Below are 21,228 nucleotides of genomic sequence, written 5' to 3' on the forward strand. Positions count from 1 at the left end.
ACTGCAACCCTCGGTGTTGCTCCTGCGCCTCGCTCAGCCAGTGAGCGGGAACCGGTCTGTATGTGGGATCCGAACCCTCGGGCGGGAGCGCCACCACGCTTCCCAAGCGGCGCACTATCCAGTGCGCCACCGGGCCGGCCCAAAGGTGGAGTTCTTAAGGAGAATTGACCCTAAGAGCCACGGAGATGAGAATGCTGCTGGTTGGCCTCATGCAGAGCTTTCATGAACAAGGGAGTTGGAAATGAGGTAAGGAGGATTCACAGGTATGCCCACCCTCTTCATTTCTACTAAAGCTTGTCCAGACAGACTTTTCAGTTTTACAGCTAAAACAAAAGGAAAAATCATGCCTAATCCTCCATCTCCCTCTAGGGAAGGGTCACAATAGCCTACCCGCTCAGGCTGTAACCTCTGGGTCACATGCTTTTCAGCTGGCTCAGGCTGGCTCAGACGCCTCACTTGGATAGAGGATGAGGAAGTGGAAGTCCTCTCCTTTGGCTCAAGAACCTGCAGTTGTGGCACTGGTGGAGTTGCAACCTCCTGACCAGAAGAGGGATCTTTGGTTTCAGTGTAGCTGGTGCAGCTGTCCCTGGTGACTCCAGGGCTCAGAGACTGAAGAAATGAAATGAAACACATAATAAGATAAATAATTTTACCTATTCAGTAGGTCACTGAGTTTTCAAGCTTCCGATGACCAAATTTAATACTTTGGATCTTTTTGTCTGTGTTTATTCCTGCTAGTGATCTCCTTAACTGCTTATTCAGCGAATTCTTTATTTAAGTTCCAACTAGGTGCTGGGTACTGGGATACATACACACAAGAGCATGTCCATACTCTCAAGAAGTTTACACGTAGTAGAGGAGATGAGTAAATGGATGCAACATTCTTTGGAACCAAAGGGATATCAGAATGAAAACAGACCCCACTCAGGGATTAATCAATTGAAAATTAGACTGTGAAATAAGGGGAAAGTAATCAGTGAACTGGGGACTAAAAGACGCTTTTCCTATTCCTGTCAGAAATCATGACAGATTCTCCTGAGGTTGAAAAACACTGCTGTACAGACAAAACATCAATGCACTCAAGATTCTCTCATACTCACTTTTCTGCTGTTGCTTGATGCTGAACGGGAACGTGACCTGGACTCTGATGTAGATCTGGAGCCTATCTTGGGTCTACCACGAGGGTTGGCATGAGTATGTGCCTGTGACACATCTCTCTGCTTGGATCTTGGAGGTGAGTGAGACTGAGAGCCTGAACTGTCAGGAGAGCGAGACCTTGACCTAGAACTGGAGGACGAAGATGAGGAGGACCGGCTGGAGGATGAGTCAGCTGACTGTTTCAATCTGTGGCTTGGGAGAAGGGTATGAGAGGCCCTTCTGCCTTCTTTCTGCTCCAAAGACAGCTGTTTCAGAGATTCCTCAGTGATCCCTCTGGCTGGTGCTAATTCCTCCAGTTTTAGAGGGAGTGGCTGAGCAGATTTGTCTGACTCAGTTTCAAGACCCTTCTGGGTTGAGTATTCAGCCAGTGTGCTTTTCTGAACTAGAGGCAGGATACTCCCCTCTGGCACTTTCTCTGCTGGAGTTTCTGCTTTGGTGTCTGTAGGACTTGACAAAGGAGACAGGCCTCCCACCAACTGGACAGTATGCTGAGACATTAATAGCTCCCTGGTCTCTGCATCTGTTTTAGGAGGAGATAACTGAATGAGGACAGGAGGGGCTGGGCCTTCCATGGGTTCTATTTCTTCTTCACTTTGGAGTTGTGAATGAGGTGGTGGAGAAGATGCTTCCTTGGTAAGCAAAGGTGGGGGAGTCTCCTCCTCACTGGCAGTTTGCTCTGGTTGTAGTATAAGTGGGGCCTTCTCTAGATCTTCAATCAGCCGAGGAGGGGAAGGGGACTTTGATTTTTTTTCCAAGCCTTGTGAAGATTTTCTTTCTTTTTCTTCCTCCTCAAGGGGAGAAGCTGTTTTCAATTCTTTCTCCTGCTGCTGTCTGGCCAGATGACTTCTTCTAGCCTCTTCCTGGGATCTTGTAACTCTCCCTCCTCTCTCTAACTTCTCCTGTTCCTGGGATCTTATGGTTTTGGGTCTCTCATCCATCACCTCCTCTGGTTTTGCTCTGGGCATCTCTTCCCCCTCTTCTTCTGCAAACTGTTTTTGAATTGGTACCTCTCTAGATTTTTGTCCCTCTTCTTCTTCTTCTTCTTCCTCCTCCTCCTCCTCTTCCTCCTCTTCTTCCTCCTCCTCCTCTTCTTCCTCCTCTGTTTTCAAATTTCGCTCTGCTCTGACTCTCAGATTTCTCGAAGGTGTTTCTTGATCCTCTTCCTCCTCCGCAGCCTGGCCGCACTCAGAGAGTTTAGCTGCTCTTGCCTGAAAGAAAAGATATACAATGGCTCCAAATATATGTGCTCACAATCAACGGAGGAGAAAAAGGTTTTTTTTTTTAAAAAGATGACCAGTAAGGGGATCTTAACCCTTGACTTGGTGTTGTCAGCACCATGCTCACCCAGTGAGCTAACTGGCCATCCCTATATAGGGATCTGAACCCGTGGCCTTGGTGTTGTCAGCACCACACTCTCCCAAGTGAGCCAGGGGCTGGCCCTAGAAAAAGTTATTTTACAATATACCCCTAGGAAGCAGAAATTCAATGATATACACATTTAGCAATAAAGAAACAAGTGTGACAGTAGATAATCATTACTAGTATGGGCTCTTAGGAAAATCAAAATAAAGTGACCAAAAGGAATACAATAATGAAGATGCTTGTTCATTTTTAAACTTTAAGCTTTTAAAATAAAATATAAACAGAACATCTGGGCAGGAAGTGGAGAACTGACATACTATCACTTAATTAGTTTTTATCCTTTTGGTATATTTCTTTTCATTCTTTTTTCTTATCATTTCTTTTGCATAGTCATAATTACCCTACATGTTCACTTTTGTATTTTGCTCACTTAACACTGTAAGGTATACCTTTAAGGTTTTAATTGAACAGTTATATCATATCTTATATAATAAAGTGCTTTTAGAATACAGACCAAGGGCTGGCCAGTTAGCTCAGCTGGTTAGAGTGCCACCTTGTAACACCAAGGTCAAGGGTTCAGATCCCCCTACTGGCCAGCTGCCAAAAAAAAAAAAACCACACAAAAAAAGAATACAGACCAGTCTGCTAACTTTCACACTTAAATTTTTAAAAATATATTCACTTAGAAATTTAAGGCCAGAGCAGATCTAAATAAAAACAAGAAAAAAACAAAATAAAACAAAAACAAAAAAACAAGAAAAAGATGACAAGGAAAAAGAGATGACTACACAGAGTTCTAGAGAAATACCAACTCTAAAACAGTGTGAGGAAGAAGAAAAGAAGGAGGTATCCAAAGCATTGCTCAAAAAGGTGATGGATGCTTAAGGAGGTATCTGAGTTACCTGTCGGACTCTAGATGATCGTCTTTCTCCTTTCCTTGGTTTCTCATCATCAGATTCACCTTTCTCTTCAGAAACAGAGGAGCTTTTTCCTATCAAATGAAAGAAAATCAACTCAGACTCAAGACACAAACACTCATTCATGGCTTTTTAAAATCATGCTTTCTAAATTCTAATCAACCATAGCATATGAGGTCTTCAATACATATCTACATTGATTTCTTTGACTTTTATGCTAAAGAAATGTCTATATAAAGCCCCAAGGGTCAGGGTCTTATTGATACTTCCTGCTGTGCATGTCTGTAATATTTTCAACACGTCAAAGCCAATTCACATATTATAAGTAAACTCAAATAAAAGCAAAACGATTTCCAGGAGCTTCAAATTGTTTAGCAGGGATGTACAAATACAAAGTACACTTATTTTTATAAAATATTTTATTACTCTGAATCAAAGTTTAAGACTTCACTAATGTCCTGTGTCCATTTTTTTGGATTGCCTATTGCTACTACTTACTAGTTTTGACCAAACTGTAGTCATTATGATTTAATATACCAGTCAATTTGTACAATGGCAAACTCAAGAGAAGTAAGTATTGAGATGAATGGTTTTGAGGCCCTAAAGTTCCTAAAAGTTACATTAAGCCATCTGGACAGGGCTTTAGGACTGGGTCCTCTCAATTATATTTTATAAAGTAGAGCACAAGGTAAGTTTTTTTTTTTGTTTTTTTTTTTTAGGAAAAAAAGAAGTTATACTAAAAGAAAGCTTGAAAGCCACGAGTCAACCTAAATAATAACTCTCTGTAAAACTGAAAAAGAGTCTCATTCACATTCCATGAAGGAAGTTAACTGTGGGTAAATCACTTAAGTAATTTCAGTCTCAATATCTTTACTGAGAAAAAGGAGGCTTCGGATTGGATGATTTGTATGTGTCCTACCAGTATTAAAATATTACATGGAGTAGCAATGCAAATATTGATGAGAACCAGTTTAGAAAACAGCATAAAAATAATTTTATTCCAGATACTTAATCAGCTACATTGGGCTCCATTTTAATACAGTACAGAGGTTTTAATGAGCCACAAAACCATGTCCTATACTAATAGTATTTAAACTGGTCCAAATAAAGCAGATGGTGTGAGCTATGACCCAAGATCTTCTCTCTTCTTATTTCCATATCCCAACAATCTAAAATGAACTAGGCTTTCCTTCTGCAATAAAAAAAAAAAAAAAAAAAATGAAACTAATAACATGAACTAGAAGACTATGCATATTTTGTAAAACTTTACTCCATGATCATTTGATTAACAGGATCTCTGAATATATACCATTTCACGTCTGGGTAAGTGAATAAAACCTTGCACTATAGTTGTATGTACGGGTTATATGATTAGGACATATAGTGACATGCCAGACTCTTTAGCAAACATATGAAGATATCTGTAAGACATAGTGTAGTGGTAATAATAACAATAATTTCATAACTTGGTGATCTGGAATAGGTTAAATTATAAAATGAGTAAAACCAAAAGAAAAAATAATATTTTCCATGAATTTTAGGCAAAGCTTTTGTAAGTACAAGGGAAAGAAGCTGATTTATCTTAGCTTAAACAAAAAGGAAAACCAAAGGGCCGGCCTGTGGCTCACTCGGTAGAGTGCGGTGCTGATAACACCAAGGCCACGGGTTCGGATCCCATATAGGGATGGCCGGTTCGCTCACTGGCTGAGCGTGGTGCTGACAACACCAAGTCAAGGGTTAAGATCCCCTTACCGGTCATCTTTTTAAAAAAAAAAAAAAAAAAAGGAAAACCAAAGGCATGTAAAGGCTGGTCAAATGAGAGTTTTAGAATTGCAATTTTAAAATTAGGTAGTTACAAGCAACGTTTTGCCTCTTCCTCCACCTGCTGTAAACTATATGCCATTGGATTATGTTATTTTTGATACTGTAAAACTGCAGTGACAAGATTCTAAATGATTACTCCTCTGGAAGCACTTGAGTAATAAGTCATCAAAGAGATTTGGGAAAATAGGCAGAGCTGTTAAGATTAAGTTTTGGTCATCACTGTTTTGCAAAAAAAGTGAATACTGGAGGGGACCTCAGACATGAAACAACAAATTAGTAAGCAATACAAAATATAAAGAAGAGATGAGGAATCTCTAGCTCCTTAGAAGGAGCTGATGTGATGCAGACAACCTCTGGGAAAGTTGACATCTTCTAATATGAGCACATGGCCACATAAATGTCTTAAGCCAGATGTTAACATGTGTAAAACTGAGCACTTTAACTAAGGGTGGAGCCAATACTGACAATGTATATACGTACATTTATTTATTTGACTGGTAAGGGGATTGCAACCCCACGCTCAGCCAGTGAGCGCACCAGCCATCCCTATATAGGATCCGAACCCGCGGCCTCGGCGCTATGAGCGCCGCACTCTCCCAAGTGAGCCACGGGGCCGGCCCTACATGCACTTATTTATAACTCCTAAAATACATTTATTAGTACAGCCAATACTAATAAATGTATTTTATGAGTTAAAAAACAAGTCAGTTTAAATGTAAGATTTCCAAGATTCCAAAGCCAGAAGCCTTCAGGAGAAAGGAAAAGGTGGGTGTTAGACAGTGGATGATGTAATAAAGAATGCTTAAAGGCCATATAGGAAAGTAGTTTTTTCATCCTAGAAATCAAAGCCCTAGGCAAGATTTCTGGACCCAAGTAAGACAGCTAGAGATCACAGCAAAGCCTGTGGTCAAAGGGTACCCTTAGGTATAAATAAGCAGCAGGAATTAAGAGGAACAGAGACCTGGCAATGATGCCAAGACTAAATCCAACTCATGTTAGCCCTATAAGTAATTTATCTAGCATTTCCTAGAATCTCAGCATCCAGATTTAATATGAGAAAAAGGAATGAGGGCTACATGCATGCTCTTTAAACCAAGGGCTGGCTAAGATCACCTGTGGTTATAACTTTTTAAAGAATCAGTATTCTGAAGATCCATTTATTAAAATTTTTGTATTTTCTTAGATTAAGATCTTTCTGAAAAAATTAACTGAAGGTAATAGGATTTTTGCACACACAATCATGATATAGAAGGGAATCTGCACAACTTCTGACTATGGGGGGGGGCGCTCATGGCGGCGCTCCCGCCGAGGGTTCAGATCCCATATAGAGACCGGTCCGCTCACTGGTTGAGCGCGGTGCGGGTGCAACACCAAGCGTTGCGATCCCGTTGCTGGTAGCAGTACAGGCGCGACACTGAGGGTTGCGATCCTGTTACCGGTCACGAAAAAAGACAAAAAGGAAAAGAAAAAAAAAAGAAAGTGGTGTAGAGATAAGAAGTCAAGAAGGAAAGGCAGGGACGATTTTATAAACTAATGCTTTCTTCCTATATCGGATTTTGCCTAAAACACACAAACTTGAGGCTGCTGAAATATAAGCCAAAGGTCCTAATAAAATTTAATACTCAAAAACTACTACTTCTATTAATCATTCATAAATTGAATTGATCAAGAGAACCACTCGGGGAATTTAAAAAAATGTAGAGTCCCAGGACTCCTATTCCTTGAGATTCTTGGGGAATCCATATTCTTAAACATAGAAATACTTTAAAAAATGAACAAACAAACAAACACAAAACCCTAAGGTGCCACGAGTGATTAGCAAAATATTTTACTGAGAATCTTACTTTAATCAAAGTCTTGTTATTAAAGACAGAACTCAAAAACATCCAAAGCCAACAAATAAACTGCCATTGCCATGGTTTACTGGCCTGTGGCAGCCTGACATTCTATACCTGAAAGAATCTGATTTCTGGGTAAACAACGAGTATTAATGTTGATCCAATTCAGCACTGCTAGAACTCCAAACTACCAGCCATTTAGGATCTTGACCAAATTTTGTGCAACGTCATATAATGAGATTCATATCCCAGCCAATATCAGAGGGAGGAAAATTTATGACATAAATTATATTGAAGAGCACTTAAGGCAATTGTTAGCTGTACTCTACAATTTACTATAATCATGTTTTCTAATTTATTTTTCATCTTTCTTTTTCTTCTACCTCTGGGTTTTTCTTCCCTCCATTGATTATAGTCATGGGCAAAGTCCCACTGATGACATAAAACACTGAAGAGATTGGCTACCCTTACTCTAAATCTTTGCTTTTGAAACCTTATTTCTATTTCAGAATCCATTCCTCATTTTCATTTCAATTTACATTTAGAACTGAGAGAGTTATTACTCTAATAAGAGAGGTCCTTATCAAGTCACAGTCCTATTAAGAATTTTCAATGGTTCCCCTATTACTTACAGAATAAAAAAGACTCATACTTATTTGAGTTGGCATTTAAAGACCTCTGTAATTTTACCCCAATCTACCTTTTAAATTGTTTCTCTCACTATTCTCAAATATGAAATACTTTACTCTGTCTAGATTAGTCTACTACCTCTTCTTTAAAAATACCACATTCACTCCTATCTCTATGCCTTTGTTCCTTCCTAAAAATACTCTCCTGTCTCCTCTGCCAATTTAAATCCTATCCATTTCTAAGGCTCAGCTCAAATCCTATACTTCCTTCATGAGGCACTCTCTAATCACCCTAGTCCTCAGAGACCTTTCACTCCTTTGAATTCCTACGGCACATGTGTCTGTGTCATTATGTCACACACTATCTTCTGTAGTTAGTTTTATATGCAATTACTCTCTCTCACTAACAAACTTTACAATGTGCTAACTCCCCATATACTCTAGCACAGAAATATGTATACATCAGGAGTTCAATAAATATTTTTTGACTGATTTTTGAGAAGAAAATTAATTTATAGAGGAGCTTTCCCCTTCCTCCTGGCTTTACGATCAGGGGAAAAAGAGCACTAAGAGCAAAATGGATCAAATGAAGGTCTGATACTCTTATGTATGAGGAGAAAAGAAGTCCCTAAAAGAACTTATTAATAATTCTAAAGTGCTGGCCAGTTAATTTATCAAAAGGTTTCTAAAAATTTCCCTCTGGGTCTGAGACTAGGATCCAGAAAAACAGGCACTGAGCAAACTAGGACCCTGGAATTAGACTCAAAGGGCTCCATTTTTCCTTAGCCTTTTAGAACATTTCTTTCCCACCATTAAATATCTCCCTAAAATCTATTTTCATGAAGGAATTCTATATTAATCAGAAGAGCTAAAAGCCTCCATACATTCTAAAAGTACTGAATATGGAGGGACTTTCCCCACCATGACCCCTAAAATTAATAATGATTCAAAATACTTGTTAATTTACACATTGGTTTAGTGTATCTATATACTATCCACAGGTCTTATATACAAATTCTCCTGAAAATAGACTGTCTGGGACAGGTAGTTCCTAAAAGACAAAGGCTTTATTTATAGACTTTTGCTTGAGATACTATGCAAAGCTGGGTGCTTAATATTTTTTATAATGTAAAGAAATTATCTTGCCTCAACCAATCCCACTTACTAGGGTAGAGCTCCCTCTAATATGCTCACATAATACTCTGCACTGCCTCTCATAGCACTTAGCACAACTGGTAATTAAACAAAGTACGTAATTATTTGCTTAACATCTATCTCTTCACTAGACTAAGTTTTCTTTTTTTCTCTAATTTTTAAAAATTTTCTCAGGGCAGAGATTTGCCTTTTTCTTTACTATATTACTAGTACCTAGCATGTGCCTGGTATACAACATGCACTCAAGAAAATTTTGTTGAATGAATGAATGAATTACAGGAAATACCCAATTTGGGGGGATGACTGAATAGGCAACACATAATATATACAATTGGTAAAGAGATGAAAGAGAGTTGTGACTGTTGCTAAACTGAGAGGTAGAAAAGGCCGAAGAGGTACAGATGAGAAGAAAAATCATACCACCTCATAAAACACTGAGAAGTTAACACAACATATAGGTGAAAGCAGACTTCAAATAGGACATGATTTCCATGAAAACCAGATGTCAAATATCAATGTCACAGAATTTCCCTGGGAGTTTCATGGATGCTTAGCATGAAAGGAGGTGTAACTATCTCCCCCCACCAACTACGCAGGATTGACAAAACAGCGCAGTGGGGAGGGAGATACGTACTGGGCGAATGTCTGCTGAGCTCCAGCTCTGGTCTCTCCAGGCTGCTCTGAAAGTCAGGAGGCAGCAGGGAAGCCACTCCCTCAGGATGGATCATCTCGTCCTCTGACTCAGCTGAAGCTTCTGCAAAGTACAGATCGGGTCGGGGCAGGGAGGGAGTGAAGGGCTCAGCATGTGGAAATATGTAGAGGAGTGAAGGTGGTCAGGCAAAGTCACAGATAAAGAGATACATACCAAAAAGAGCACTGTACATAAGGAAAAAAACTCCCTAGGATTAAGCTCTACCTCATCTACATGGTAGCTTAATTTACTTTTAACTCTTCCTATTGGCAGGAATCCTCTTTTAACAAGACAAATTAAGTGTCTTCTTCCCTGACAAAAGTAAATAGTAACTCACTTGGCTCCATAAACTACCAAAGTAAGTAAGTAGCAGTCTCAGCCTGACTTATTCCTGAAAAATTTGTTGCCTAGTTAGACAGACCTATCTACTCAGTGACAGGAAAAACAATGAAGAACTCCTTGTTAGAAGTGACAAGCTGGGCTTACCTTCAAGTTCTGCAGCTTCTCGAGCTTCACGTTCTAGACGCTGCCTAAGTAGCTCCTGCTGCTTTTCCAGATACTGCTTTATGAAACTGTTCTGGCTCATTTCCTCACCAATCTGTGTAGAGGAAATGGAAAAAGAAGGTCTAGGAAAGTAAACCAGAAAAATGCAAAGAAGAAAATTCCATGGAGCAAAGGTATTCTTACAGTTGGACCCAAGAAAGATAACTAGAATGTTGGAAGGACCTTTTCTAAGCTACTCCTATACCGAGGACCAGAATAAATAGCCCTATGAGTCAAAAAAGACGGCAAAATGAGGAACTGCACATAATTTTTTCTTTTAAATATTCACTTCCCGGGGCTGGCCCGGTGGCGCAATGGATAGTGCACCGCTTGGGAAGTGCGGCGGCGCTCCCGCCCAAGGGTTCGGATCCCACATACAGACCGGTTCCTGCTCACTGGCTGAGCGAGGCGCGGGAGCAGCACCGAGGGTTGCGATTCCGTTGCCGGTCCCTGGTCCGGTACGGGGGCAACACTGAGGGTTGCGATCCGTTGCCGGACACAGAAAAAGACAAAAGACAAAAAAAATAAAATAAAATAAAATAAATAAATATTCACTTCCCAAAGAGTGATGTTGGTGCATAAATAACTTGAAATCAGAATTCCTGTAATTAGGCCTTTTGATATAAATTTTTAGATAATGTAGAACATTTATGTAAAGATATCTAAAATTTCCTGGGCTGGCCGGTTAGCTCAGTTGGTTAGAGCACAGTGTTATAACACCAAGGTCAAGGGTTTGGATCCACGTACTGGCCAGCCACAAAAAATAAAAATAAAAAAATAAAATTTCCCTTTAGTACTATCAAAACTGGAAAAAACAAAAGCAGTTCCTTCACAAGATCAATCTCCACCTATCCAGGAAACATTCTGTCAAACATCTACAAAATTCAAGTACAGTATTTAAAAGTTTAAAATCAAGAGACTAAGAAAAGAGATATCTGTTCAGCATTTAGACAGACTTATAACTCCATTTTCCTTGAGTGAAAAGAAATCCTTGGTAACAATACTTAAAATCCAAGGGCTTATCCCCTTTCCCATTTTTTTTTTCCTGTAATACAGACTCCCACATCACTATTCTGCTCTTCAGCTTTCTCTTCACAAGTCCTTCTCCCTAGAACCTTCTTGCTTAGCAAGTCCTATTAGAACTCCAGGAAAAAACCTGAATAAATATTTTCTAAGTTATTAGTTACAATTCCTAAGCACAGTAAATGTTTATTTTCATCTAAGGTAGAATTAGTCTCTTGGTACTTCAAGAGATATTGATGAAGTGTGGGTTTCATGAATTAGAGAATATCCATGTTTGCTGCAAAAATCCTACCTTAATAAAAACAAAGCTCAAAGAATAAAACGTAGTGAGCAAAAGGAATACAATGGTAAAGTGATTAACTTACGCAGTTGCTTATGCTTATTAAAGTATTTAACTAAACCTCTAAAAGCTGGTTAGATTATGATACTTATAGCTTAATGAGGTGATAACAAGGGAGTAGGTAGGCTCTCTTGTTTTCCACAGTATCTTGGGACTTCATCTAGTACTGGGGCTGCACACCATTGCACTAACAAAGACCTGGGATTTTCCTTTAAGTGTGTGACACACTATAACGAGGGGATTTTAAAAGCTGAAAGGATCCATGAGAGTGTGCAAAGACTCTTTCTTCTTTTAAAAAACTGTGGTGGGCCGGCCCGTGGCTCACTCGGGAGAGTGCGGTGCTGATAACACCAAGGCCCCAGGTTCGGATCCCATATAGGGATGGCCGGTTCGCTCACTGGGTGAGCGTGGTGCTGACAACACCAAGTCAAGGGTTAAGATCCCCTTACCGGTCATCTTTAAAAAAACAAACAAACAAAAAAAAACTGTGGAATATTTTCTTCAAAAGAAATCTTATGCAAAAACTCAATATATAAAGCTGATAAAAGCAGACCTAATCTAGTTTGAGAGGAGTATGAACCCTGCTTACGTGGGAAGAAGGTACCTTCCCTATGAAGTCCCCAAAAGCAGCTCCACGAAACCCCAGCAGAGCAGTTATAAAACTATGGATCTATTCCAACCTTTTCTCATATTACAGATAAGGGAATTGAGGAAACCAAGGCCTCCAAAGGTTAAATTTCTTATCTTAAGTAACAGAGCTATTATGATGTTTAAGAGTAACTGTAGAGAGTTAGTAGTTAACACTAGTAATGGTGGGTGACTTACAAAGAATTAAGTACTTGGAAAATCTACGTCAACAAAAGGGTTCTTGGTCAGCAAATATTTTCCTACACTGCCCTATTGGTAGTCTATTTCATATCTACATTCAAAGATATCAACTACTTTTCCCAAATCAATGGCAAATGAATGACTTCAGATCCCTGTACTACACACCTTTCTTCACACATCGTTCACCATTCTGTGCATCGGAAATTCACTAATAGCTCCTCTGATTCTGTTCTTTACTTCAGGCCCTTGTGTGCCACTGGGCTTGATTAGAATTCAAATGTCCTAAGAGAACATTTCCAACCAAGGAAACTTAGGGAAATACTGGTGAGGAATTAAGCATCGAATGTACACCACCATGTCCTTCCATGTGTCTGGACATCCAAACAGCCCACTCCATCTAATGAACCTTCTTTCTTACCTGGGAATTTGGCTGGAATGCAGCATGGGGTGTTGAGTGTTTCTGTAAATTTTCTAGCATTAGAGCCTGGTACAGAGAAGGGCAAAAGTCAGAAAACAGGAGGGGAAAAAAGAAAAAACAACCCACCTCTCCCACAACCTCTTCGTTTAATGCAATGACTTAAATATACACTTAAACTGTACTCCTTTTCAGGGCCCTAAAAAAGCCTTTTACTAACACTGTTCTCATTCATCTTCAGAAGACACTTAAAGTAGCCATGGTTACTGTTCCTAAATGTACACATGTAAAATGCAGGCACATGGAAAAAATCAGTGACCTGGCTGTATCATAAAATCAGTGACAGAAGCAAGATTACAATCCCTATTATCATTCGCACTTTTGACAAGTACCCCTTCTAAATCTGACCATGCAGGTAAAATCATCTCAAATACTCAACTCAGCTTTAAATACATGAAACCAACACAGGGCTACTGGTTTTGGCCTAATCAAATTACTTGGTCAAACAGCTATCCAGAACTAGATCTACTTATAATTTCCAGCACAGTGGCACCTAGACTCATCAAAAAGGAGTCTACGGAAGAAAACGACCACAGACTCTGTGGTCTGACCTAACACACACACACACACACACACACACACACACACACACACACACACACACACACATCGTCAGCTTCTGTATAAGCAACGGTCCGCCAACTCAACCCTTGGGCCAACCTAGCCCTTACCCGCCGCGTATCCTAACGAACTCTAATTAAAACCAACACATCCTCATTGCCCTACCGTTTACACCAGACTACATATACCAATCCATCTATCTCATGTCAATCCCACCCTAATCTACTCAAACCGATTCAAAATCTCCAATATACACCAACCTGCCTCACTTCTCTCACCAATATTCACCAAACTCCTATCCACCCAAAATGCTTTTGGATGACCTATAAATTAGACACCCTGTCTCACCAAGTCCCTTCAAATCAAGGCCTCTCTTCATTTCACCTCCTAATATAATTAAGCAGACATTTTACCCTACCCCAGTCCTATTCTTAAGGATACAGATACCAACCCCATCCACCCCTCCGCCAAAGTATACACCTAACTCCGACCCAGCCCAACTCGCCCCCCGCAGGCCAGCAACGCCGGTGGTTGTAGTGGGATTTAACTCCTTCTGCAGCGCATGCGCCGAAACCACAGACACAAACAAGGAGGGGGTGGGGGAAGGAGGAAGGAGCTTAAGACACTCCGGGAGAGTAGCGCACACCCTCCCATTTTGGGCTCGCGCTGCTGCCGTTAAGGCGGGAACCGGCATGATCTCTACTCCAGCGCGAGCCTCACCAACCACCGTGCGCGCGGATCCGGAGGCTCGCGCTGGCGGCCTGAGCGAGCTCGCGCCGAGCCCAGACACTGCGCCTGCGCCGCGGCAGAGACTCGTCTCTACCGGGTCCGCTCCCTTCCGACACCCCGGCAACGCCGACTCCTCACCCCTTTGAGCCGCTTGACCAGGGCACTCTTCTGCCCGCTCTTGGCTAGGCCTCGCTGCTCCAGTGCGGCCTTCAGGTCGGTCACCCGCAGCGCCTGCAGAGGCTTCCCGTCCAGAGTCACCTCCTCCAGCTCCGCCATCTTGCGTGAGGTACTCGGGTCCGTCCCGACGGCTTCGGGCATCTTCGGTAATTTCCGCCAACGCCCTTCGAACGTACCGAGCCGACCCCGCCCACTACCATAGTCTACCCCTCGATTACCACTTAGAACTCCCCGGGTTCCTCCGTGACCGCTCGGGTGTTTCCGTCTCTACATCGGCACCAATCGGTTCTTTGCATTCGTTCCGCCGCTCCCCCTCCCTCGCCCTGCTTTCAGGCTCGATTATTTTCGTTTTGCCGAGCCTTGAATCGAATCTATTCGGAAGCCTTCGACTTTGGCATAGCCATAATCGGACATGTTCGGCTGTCTCCGGACATGGAGCTGAGGCGCGGGGGCGCTTGGGTGTTTTGGGGCTGGGCCGGGGCCGGAAGTGCGTGGGCTGTCGGGCTGGCTCTGCTTAGGGTTTTCAGGAAACATGGAAGAGGCGAAGGTAGTTGGAGTCTAAGGACTCTTGTGACGATCTCCGGGTGCCCTCTGAGAGGAAAGGGGAGGTAAGCGGGGTGGAAGTTCCTTCTTGGGAGGGGTCAGACTCGGTGTTTGCGGGTTACCTTAGTAGGGCAAACCTCCTGCTCCCTTATGGAAACAGCTGCCGCCCCCTATCTTCTAAATCCCCGTCACTCCCATCTGAGGCTATGTTACTCGTTTGGGGTATCAGAGTAACCGGCTCCGTGGTCTCCAAAGTGAGCCAGAGGCAGCAACGTGTCTTTGGACCCAGACTGTGAATTGATTCTTGCCGTGGAACCCATGTGGCAAGATTCTGTAAGAGTTCTCTGTTTCCCTGAATAAGAGGATAAAGTTTCTTTAGTAGGAACTGCTTCTTGTAAGGCCACTGTGAGAAAGGCAACCACCCTGAACTGTTTTCGTACTTGAACTGATGTAATTGTTTAGGAATTCCTTTATTTGTCACTAGAAGTTGAGGCAATTTGCAGCAGAAGAAACACAAACAGTAAAATAGTTTAAGGTTTTCGTTGTTAAGAGATTCAAACTGTGAGACTGAAAACTATTCAAGTCAAATTGGCTGACATTCCAATTGCATTCGTGGTGCAAAATCAGTGGCAGGGCACCAATAGGTATCATATTAAAAATCAAGGAAAATATTTTTAAAGGCATGAATTGTCATACAGCAGTATGACACTTGCTAGATCCCTAAACTAACAAACCAACTGTCCTGTTTTTTCAGAGTCTTGAATAAACACCTGGCTTCGCCTGTTTTTGTTTTGTTTTTACTGGGTTACCTTATTTTGAGCAAGGCCTTCACTGTGCTCTTTAGTTTTTCCTGGTGCTTTACAGGAAATATATAAGAAGGTGATGGATGTTATGAAGTTCTTGGCATATTTCAGAGGCTGTATGCACATCTCAAAGAAGTCTCTTTCATCATATATGATGTTTTTTCTTTTCTTTCACTGCTGATAGTTCCGGAACAATTAGCATTTAGACTCTGACCAGCTGCATGTACTAGGTTAAAAAATGTGTACTTTTTCATTTTAGAGAAGATGTGATAGACCAACACTAATCATTGTTTTTTACTTTACCAAACCGGGAACATAGAAGTAGGAGGGAGAGAATGAGCAAGAAATATGTTCGTTGTTTCAGCTTCTTTATGAGAAAGATGGAGGGAGGCAGTGATTGGAGAGGGTAATGGATTTGAGAAAGAAAGAAGGCTGGCAAATATGAAGTGAAGTTCTCCTTGGTTAACTTCTCTAAGATAGTTGAATAATAATCTAAATAAAGGACCTGTTGTTTTCCAGTAAATTGAATTGGTGGGAAGTAATTTTCTCTGTAGATGCTGAGTGTGATAAGATTCCTTGCTGCTGGGAAGTTGTATTTTGATTGCTCTATCTGGAGAGTGTATAACAGTGCTTTTATGTTTCAGGATGCCACTGGAATCATCTTCCTCTTCAATGCCACTATCTTTCCCTTCTCTCTTACCCTCAGTACCAGACAATATTACTAACTCTTCCCCTCCCTCAATGTCTTACATCACTTCCCAAGAGATGAAGTGTGTTCTTCACTGGTTTGCCAATTGGTCAAGTCCCCAGCGTGAACGTTTCCTACAGGATTTGGTAGCTAAGGCAGTGCCAGGAAAGTTACAGCCACTGCTGGATGGTCTGGAGCAGCTTAGTGTGTCTGGGGCAAACCGACCACCCTGTATCTTTGAATGCCAGCTACGTCTTTGGGATCAGTGGTTTCGAGGTTGGGCTGAGGAGGAGCGCAATGAATTTGTCAGGCAGCTGGAGGTCAGTGAGCCAGACTTCGTGGCAAAGTTTTACCAAGCAGTGGCTGCTACAGCTGGTAAAGACTGACAGGCATTCACATCAAAGAAGATAACCACAACTGATGGAGCCAGGGCAATGACTCTACAGTGAGAACTAAATTCAAATGTGTCATTGAAAGATCTAGGAGTGGTATACTGATCAGCTGACTGAATTTGCTGACCAGCACAGGCATAGTTATTTCAACATTAACAGCATGCCAACTGGACTCCTAGGGTAAATGTTATCCATCTAAGCAATCCAGATCATCATTCTGTCTCCTAGTTTGCTTCTTTCCAAGAGATGGCAAACCCTCAAGAATTTGATAACTTCTTTTGCAACTATAACCAAAAGGAACCTATACATTATAACTCAAGCCTACTGCTGGCCCATGAGGAATAAAAGTGGAGCTCTCCTTTCCCAGAAACAGGAGAAAAGGGCAATAAAAGGTCATATTTTTATAGTTTAGCTGGATTCAGATGGCTGGTTTTACCACCCTGACCAGATTCTTGCCTGATTATGTGACATCCCAACCACCAGCTTTCTCAGTGATGATTTAGTAAAATTATGGAAAATCAGGAGAGGAAGATAGTTACTCTCTTCCACAGTGTTTATTTGAATCCAGATAGCAATGACTTTTTTTCTAAAGGGTATGTGATATCCTTGGAGCTGGTAGCAGGTGTTCCGATTCTGTGAGTTTGCTCTGCAACAATAGGAAAACAAGTGATACTCTTCACAGGTTGAATGGTTTATTTTTTGTACCAAAATAAATAATGGATCTTCAGAACCATAAGACTCCACTTTCTTTTCATTACAAGGCTAGTATAAAGTTGATATCTGGGGACAGAGGAATTGCGAAGAAAGTAGAACTTAAGTGTACACAGTAGATTTGCCATCCTGTTGTCTCCCAAGAAATAATAATAATATTATTCTTTCCTACCCTCTGTCGTGTTGTGGGTAACATCACACCTCCCTTATTTGTCCAACTGGGCCCCTTGTGCTGTGGAGCTGTGGTGAATGGTAAGGGGCAGATGGTCCCACCTGAAGAGAAGCTCGTTTCTGATAAGCCACAATTCCCAGTGCACCCATGAGGATTAGCAGCATTAGGCAGAGTCCTATGGACAGACTTCCATGGGTCTTGGAGGGATTATGGTCCAAGGTAACCAGCAACCTGGGAACATAGAAGGTAATATTTGGCCTGGAATAATGCCTAGGCCTAGGAGCTTAAAGGGCTTTACCTTTGCATGTAGAATTCATGAAACTGCTTCATCTAAGCATTATGCTAAACAGGAAATCGATAAGGGAATATAGAACCTAAGAGTAGGAATTAGACTAAGAGCCAAGTCTTCTAGCAACTTAAATAGTTAGGAGACCTAACTTGTAAGTGAGGGGAGTGGCTTAAGAGAACAGTCTGACTATGGTGTTGCTAGATATGATCCCTGGGTAGAAAGGAAGATTAGGATCCCTACATCATAGAGATGGGGTAACTCCATTGTATTTGGGGAGGGGGTCACAGAGTGATGGGTTGGAGGTGATCATGTTAATCAGGAATCTTTGTTTTCTGAAATATATAACTGTTCTAGGGCAATATACACGTGAATGAGTGCTTAATAAATGCAAATTTCAAACATCTGGACTGTGATCAAAATGTGAAAGAAAACTACTTGGAATATTATCTTACTTGCTATATTCTGCAATAAAGCTGGCTTCTCCATGACATACTTCTAAAGGCTTTTCTTGGAGAGTCAGGGTCAGGGCCCCATGCAGCATAGCAACCGAAGGCCCTTGGCAGCCAGAGGACTTCTGCATATGCACGGTGAACACCAAACTAGGGGTAATTGATGGGCTGTGGAAATAGCACCTAAATGGATATTTGGATCTGTTAGTGGAGGAGGTATATTTCCTGGAAGAGTATATCTCATGAAACAAGCGCAGGCTTAAGAGTGAGTTGAACAGAAAGAGGAAAGTTGTGAGGTAAAAGACACATGCATTTTCCCTAGCCCATTGTATAAATTCTCAGCCTGAACTGTCCTTTTACCTGTCAATGCCACCTCTGCTCACCAAAGCCTGTAGTACGGCTTCAGCCAACTCTTCTTGCTGTTCCTTCCCCAGGGAGTGGCCTGGGGGCCCAGCTAATCTTAAAGACAGCTGAAATAGTTGGTCTTGGGTTGAAAGACTCACAGGTGAGGAAGTAACAGCGTTGGTAACTTCATTAGTTTGACACAGCCGACCCCGGGGACAGAAGAGAAGACCATAGTACCCAGGTATCTACAAGGAAATATGTAGCAGGGTATAGTTATAGTCTTGGTTATCTGCTCAAGCCTTCATTCTAAGGAAAATATGCATTCTAGATCAGGGTCATTGACTCAGTAGGTACTCAGTAAAAAATGAACATTAAAACAGATTGGATACTACCACACAAGCATTTCCCAACTTCCTTTTGCTAGTGTGCCACGACTATTCCTCTTATGGTACCCACCTGAATAGGCTTTCCTGGAACACATGGGACCCAAGGTGATCCCTCTACCTGCACCTTGTATGCTCCCCTCTCTGTGCATTGATGTAAATAGCAGCGGCCAGTGAGTTCCACTTCCTTGAGGTATGGGATCTGAGAAGGATGCCTGGTCTCCTCCCCAGGGAGCAGTTGTGAAGTGAGGTTGGCAAGGAAGCAACGACTCTGGGAATGGTAGATCTCCCCATGGGGATTCTCGGCCTCAGCCGGGAATCCATTTTCTTTTTTCCAGCATTCACTCTGAAGGGCAGGGCAGAAGGTAGAATAGTGTTTGTCTAGGTGCTTTAGAAGTTGACTCCCAGGCCCACTCAGTTTCATTCTCTGCTCTCTAGTCGACTCACCCCATTGGCTAAGGGCTTGTACATGCGGCAGCCTTCCAGCATAGGGTCTGAGGAGCAGCTTCCCTTGTCCAGGTGCAGGTAGTGGCAACCCAGCCCACTGTGTGGAAGGGATGGTACATTAACACTAGGATCACTGACAACTGTGTAGTCCCCCAACCACTCAGCACACATACCTTCCAGTACAGAAGAAGTCTGAGGAGCCAGTCCCACATGTGGTCACCAGGCCAAAATCCAGGCCAGATCCTGCTTGAGAGATGGCAAGAGGAAGAGAGCCCTCAACAAATGAAGCCCCAAACATCTCTCAGCACCAGCTATGCTTAGAGCTTCAGTTATATCTTAGTGGCAGATAATCCCTTCTAACCTCTCCCACTTCCCCCAGCACTGCGTGAGTGCCCCTCTGCAGTTCTTCCTAATTTCTCACCCTGGCCCCACAGCAACTCCTCCGCAGTGCTGTGGTTGACCTGGTACCAGCCTGAGTCTTCGAAGGCAGCAAGAGTGATTGGGTCGAGTCGAGTGTGCTGAGCACCATCGAAGGTAGCAGTCATTAAAGAGCCCTGGAGTAGTCTAGCCTCCCAGTGTGAGGACAAAAGGCCCTACAGGAGGAGGTGTCAGATGGCTGGTTGCCACCTGGCTACTTCCTCTTTCTTCTACAACCCCAAGGCACTCTTGTTCTCACCTCTTCTTCCAAGGGAACACCCAGTGAAACCCTTGGCACTCCCAAGTGTCTGGCCAGGCTGTGACTAACAGCTGGGGTGGTGAGAAGCAGCTGTCCCCACTCATCTCGCCTCATCACTTGTGGCCTTGTAGAACAGTTCTCTCTAACTGGGTTCAGAAAGGGAAGGAAGCAACATGAAGAGAGGAAAACTAAGGAAGGGTGAGAGAAAATGGAAGGAAGGAGGTCATGAAATAGTGAATTCCCTCTGGTTGACACTGTGGGAAGTCCCCTCCCTTACTCCTCTCATTTACCTCTGAGACCTGAGGGGCAATCCCGCCACTTCTTGAAGAGCTGTCCAGAGAAACCCAGGGCATGAAGCAATTCATGTAGAGTGGCCTAAGGACAGATGACTGCCAAGTGAGGGGGGACTTGCAGCAGGATTGACCAACCACTCTACAGCCCCTCTGCCCAATCAGCACTTCTTAGAGCTCGAGGCTCCTATTCCATCCTCAGGAGGTTCTTCCACTTCACGGGAAGCTGAGTGACCTGCCCCTCACCCCCAACCTGTTTACTTCTCCACATTCATCATGTAGCAGTCACCATGACGATGTCACTGTGGCTGAGGCTGGGACTGGTGAGATGTTGGGCACAGTAGACAATGGTACCAGCAAGGGGCCTGTCTTCTGAGTCCAGCTGGCAGGAGGCAGCATAGGCTATGATGGAAGGCTGTGGATGGGCCAGGGTAGGGATGAAAAGGAGGAAAGTGGGGTAACACAGACAGAAGAAATCTTCCAGAAAATGGAGAACCAAGGGACTCTGCAGAACTCCACAGGAGTGGTACCACAGGATGGTTTGGTGGTGGTGGTGGGGGGGTGTTTAGCCCCTACCCAAACCTTATCGGCATTCCCAAATTACCTTAAATAAGCTCAACTTAGTAAAAACTGCTTCTATGCTCCCTACCTTTCCTCATGAGATTTAAGATTAAAAGAGGCAGAGCAGGGAAAAGGGATTTGATTTGAACCTCACCTCTTGGTGGCACTTGGAAGTGTGGGCAACCCGCACATACAGGAGAAAATCAGAGTTTTGAACCCCAGGCCCGTC

General features: G+C 42.6%; 2 protein-coding genes across 2 annotated transcripts in view; one reads left to right on the forward strand and one right to left on the reverse strand.

Moving 5' to 3' along the window:
* ACIN1 (apoptotic chromatin condensation inducer 1) overlaps nt 1-14,523 on the reverse strand; it is a 32,933-nt gene extending 18,410 nt beyond the window's left edge. The window contains 7 exon segments of the mRNA XM_008566569.1: nt 391-609; nt 1,101-2,366; nt 3,423-3,511; nt 9,518-9,637; nt 10,061-10,172; nt 12,727-12,792; nt 14,212-14,523. Of these exon segments, the coding sequence (XP_008564791.1) occupies nt 391-609; nt 1,101-2,366; nt 3,423-3,511; nt 9,518-9,637; nt 10,061-10,172; nt 12,727-12,792; nt 14,212-14,523 (2,184 nt within the window).
* On the forward strand, nt 13,914-18,336 carry LOC103585566 (chromosome unknown open reading frame, human C14orf119). The gene is made up of 2 exons (XM_008566568.1): nt 13,914-14,858; nt 16,241-18,336. Exons 1-2 carry the CDS (start codon nt 14,683-14,685, stop codon nt 16,668-16,670), a joined length of 606 nt encoding a protein of 201 aa, XP_008564790.1. The 5' UTR covers nt 13,914-14,682; the 3' UTR covers nt 16,671-18,336.
* The last annotated feature ends 2,892 nt before the right edge of the window (nt 18,337-21,228 follow it).

The sequence above is a fragment of the Galeopterus variegatus genome, unplaced genomic scaffold (genome assembly GCF_000696425.1).
Source record: "Galeopterus variegatus unplaced genomic scaffold, G_variegatus-3.0.2 Scaffold253, whole genome shotgun sequence".
NCBI classification, from domain to species: Eukaryota; Metazoa; Chordata; class Mammalia; order Dermoptera; family Cynocephalidae; genus Galeopterus; species Galeopterus variegatus.

Bases quoted from the DNA above. Each gene is read 5' to 3' on its own strand.
- LOC103585566 (XM_008566568.1), top strand. From the start codon at position 14,683: ATGGAGCTGAGGCGCGGGGGCGCTTGGGTGTTTTGGGGCTGGGCCGGG. The intron at 14,859-16,240 runs GTAAGCGGGGTG...TTTATGTTTCAG, and splicing joins CCTCTGAGAGGAAAGGGGAG to GATGCCACTGGAATCATCTT.